Genomic DNA, 2,440 nt, shown 5'->3' with positions numbered 1-2,440 from the left:
AAGTTCGATGGGCAGTATTTCCAATGATACTGCATTATATTGTTAGGTTTTGATAACCAAAAGTAGTAGAAAATAGTAGGAAAGTTGATGTTATGAAAATCTATATTTTTTTCCTTTTTCCGATCATTTCTAGTGACCAAAACCCAACAATATGAGTATCATTAAAGAACTATCATCGAGATCTTTCCAATGTTACCTCCGAATTTTCCAGCACACTACAGACAATCAAGTTATTGGCCAACGAACTTTTGAACTCGGGCTAAATTCTAAAAAGTTAAAATTTCGTATTTTTTTACTTAAAAAATAGATATGATTAAAAACAAAAATTTAGGTATTATTAATGTATTTATAGTCAATTAACCTTCAATTATAAATGGTGATAATAATGATTAAATGAAAAGGTTAACAAAATTCGCAAAAGAAAACTATGTAGAGAACGTGTGGAAGAACTTGCTCGGAAAGAAGAATGCTTCAAATTTTCAATATTTCTAAATCAGTCCATATTTTAATACGACTCAGACTTCAGTTATGAAACCCACACACACATCTTCTCTCTCTCTCTCTAACGTATAAAACTGTCTTCGATTTTTAGTAGAATGCTGTAAAATTGATTGTAGGTTTACCGAAAAAAATGAAATTCCCAATTGGCACAGTGGCCGTAATTTTCCTGTTTTCCCTAATTTCTGTGGATCCAAATCCAGTTTCCGCTCATTTCTTCCCAAATATATCATCAATTCCATCTTCCATAATCCCAAACGCTTCAATCTGGGACGCTTTCAGCGGCCTGCACGGCTGCCGGAAAGGCGTGAAATCTAAAGGCCTAGCCAACCTCAAGAAGTATTTCCAGCTCTTCGGCTACCTCAACACCTCTTACAATGATTTCTCCGACGACTTCGACGACTTCCTCGAATCCGCCGTCAGGAATTACCAGCTAAACTTCAACCTCAACGGAACCGGCGAGCTCGACGCGCCCACGCTGAAGCACATCGTGCTGCCGCGCTGCGGCAATCCGGACATCGTCAACGGCACCTCCACGATGCGTTCAGGCAAATCGCACAGCGCCAACTCATCCACTATCCACACGGTGGCGCACTACTCCTTCTTCCCCAACCGCCCCCGCTGGCCCCCGGGGAAGAGCGAGCTAACCTACGCCTTTGCGCCGGAGAACCAGCTCCCCGACGCCGTCAAAGGCGTCTTCGCGCGCGCCTTCGAGCGCTGGTCGGAGGTCACGCCGCTCACCTTCACGGAGGCGGCGTCGTTCAACCGCGCCGATCTCAAGATCGGATTCTTCAGCGGCGATCACGGCGACGGCGAGCCGTTCGACGGCGTGTTGGGGACGCTGGCGCACGCGTTCTCGCCGCCGGTGGGAAGGCTGCATTTCGACGGCGCGGAGAGTTGGGTGACCGACGGTGATTTTATCAACGGGTCGCCGATGTCGGCGGTGGATCTGGAGTCGGTTGCGGTTCATGAAATCGGGCATTTACTCGGGTTGGGTCATAGTTCGGTAGAGGATGCGATCATGTACCCGACTATTTCGTCGGGCACCCGGAAAGTGGAGCTTGCAAATGATGATATTATGGGTATCCAAGAGCTATACGGGTCTAACCCGAATTATAATGGGTCGGTTACGGCGTTGGATCCTTTGACTCCGACAGGTGAGAGGGATACCAGCGGGGCTCCCACGGATGGGGTCATACTGCTTGTTGGATTCATATCTCTCTTATTATTTTTAATTTAGATTTTTTGGATATAGTTTTATTTTTTTTTATACCATGTTCGGTATTAGACGTAAATATTTGGTATTCTTATTATATTTTATTGTTTGTAGACGACCGAGTTCTTGTTTACCTTTGTTTTTTTTGGATATAGTTTTTCCTTACATGTACAGACATTATGACCATTTTGTTAGGTCAATGGAATAAATCTTAGCTAATTTTTTTTTTTTGATAAATTATAAAAAAAAAAAAAAATTAAAGACCGCACAACGATGGACTCGAACACATAACCTCATACCTTTAGGATTAACCACGTATCACTAGGCCAACACACGCACACAAATCTTAATTTTTTTTATAAATTACATAGTTATTATTATTTTTATAAATTATATAAGTAAATAAATAAAGGGAAAATGTGCAAATACACCCCTATAGTAGAGACCCCTATAACGTATTGTTCTCCATTGTCAATATTGGATCAAATAGGCCCCCGAAGTCCAAAAAATTGAACAATTAAACCAACAGACATAATCGATGCTTTCGTCTCTTAGTTTAAATTTTTTTATTATTTTAATTCAAAGCATCTTCTTCTTCATTACTCAATCTCTCATCTGGGCGCTGCCGCTCTCCGACAACGATCTTGACCTTCAAAAAGCCCTCCAGCTGTTCAAATCCTTGCTCGTTCTATCAACCAAATTGAAGCTCACAACATTGGCAATCCT

At 42.0% G+C, this 2,440-nt stretch overlaps 1 protein-coding gene across 1 annotated transcript; it reads left to right on the top strand.

Annotated features, from left to right (window-relative positions):
- Positions 1–397: 397 nt before the first annotated feature.
- LOC130993705 (metalloendoproteinase 2-MMP-like) lies at positions 398–1,950 on the top strand. Its single transcript, XM_057918729.1, has one exon. The coding sequence runs from the start codon at positions 632–634 to the stop codon at positions 1,736–1,738; it is 1,107 nt and encodes a 368-aa protein (XP_057774712.1). The 5' UTR covers positions 398–631; the 3' UTR covers positions 1,739–1,950.
- Positions 1,951–2,440: the final 490 nt, after the last annotated feature.

Source organism: Salvia miltiorrhiza, chromosome 7 (genome assembly GCF_028751815.1).
Source record: "Salvia miltiorrhiza cultivar Shanhuang (shh) chromosome 7, IMPLAD_Smil_shh, whole genome shotgun sequence".
In the NCBI taxonomy this organism is placed as follows: domain Eukaryota; kingdom Viridiplantae; phylum Streptophyta; class Magnoliopsida; order Lamiales; family Lamiaceae; genus Salvia; species Salvia miltiorrhiza.
The sequence above is the reverse complement of the archived record's forward strand: the minus strand, read 5'-3'. Positions and strand labels throughout refer to the sequence as shown.

Excerpts from the sequence above, each read along its gene's own strand:
- LOC130993705 (XM_057918729.1), top strand. The coding sequence starts at position 632 with ATGAAATTCCCAATTGGCACAGTGGCCGTAATTTTCCTGTTTTCCCTA.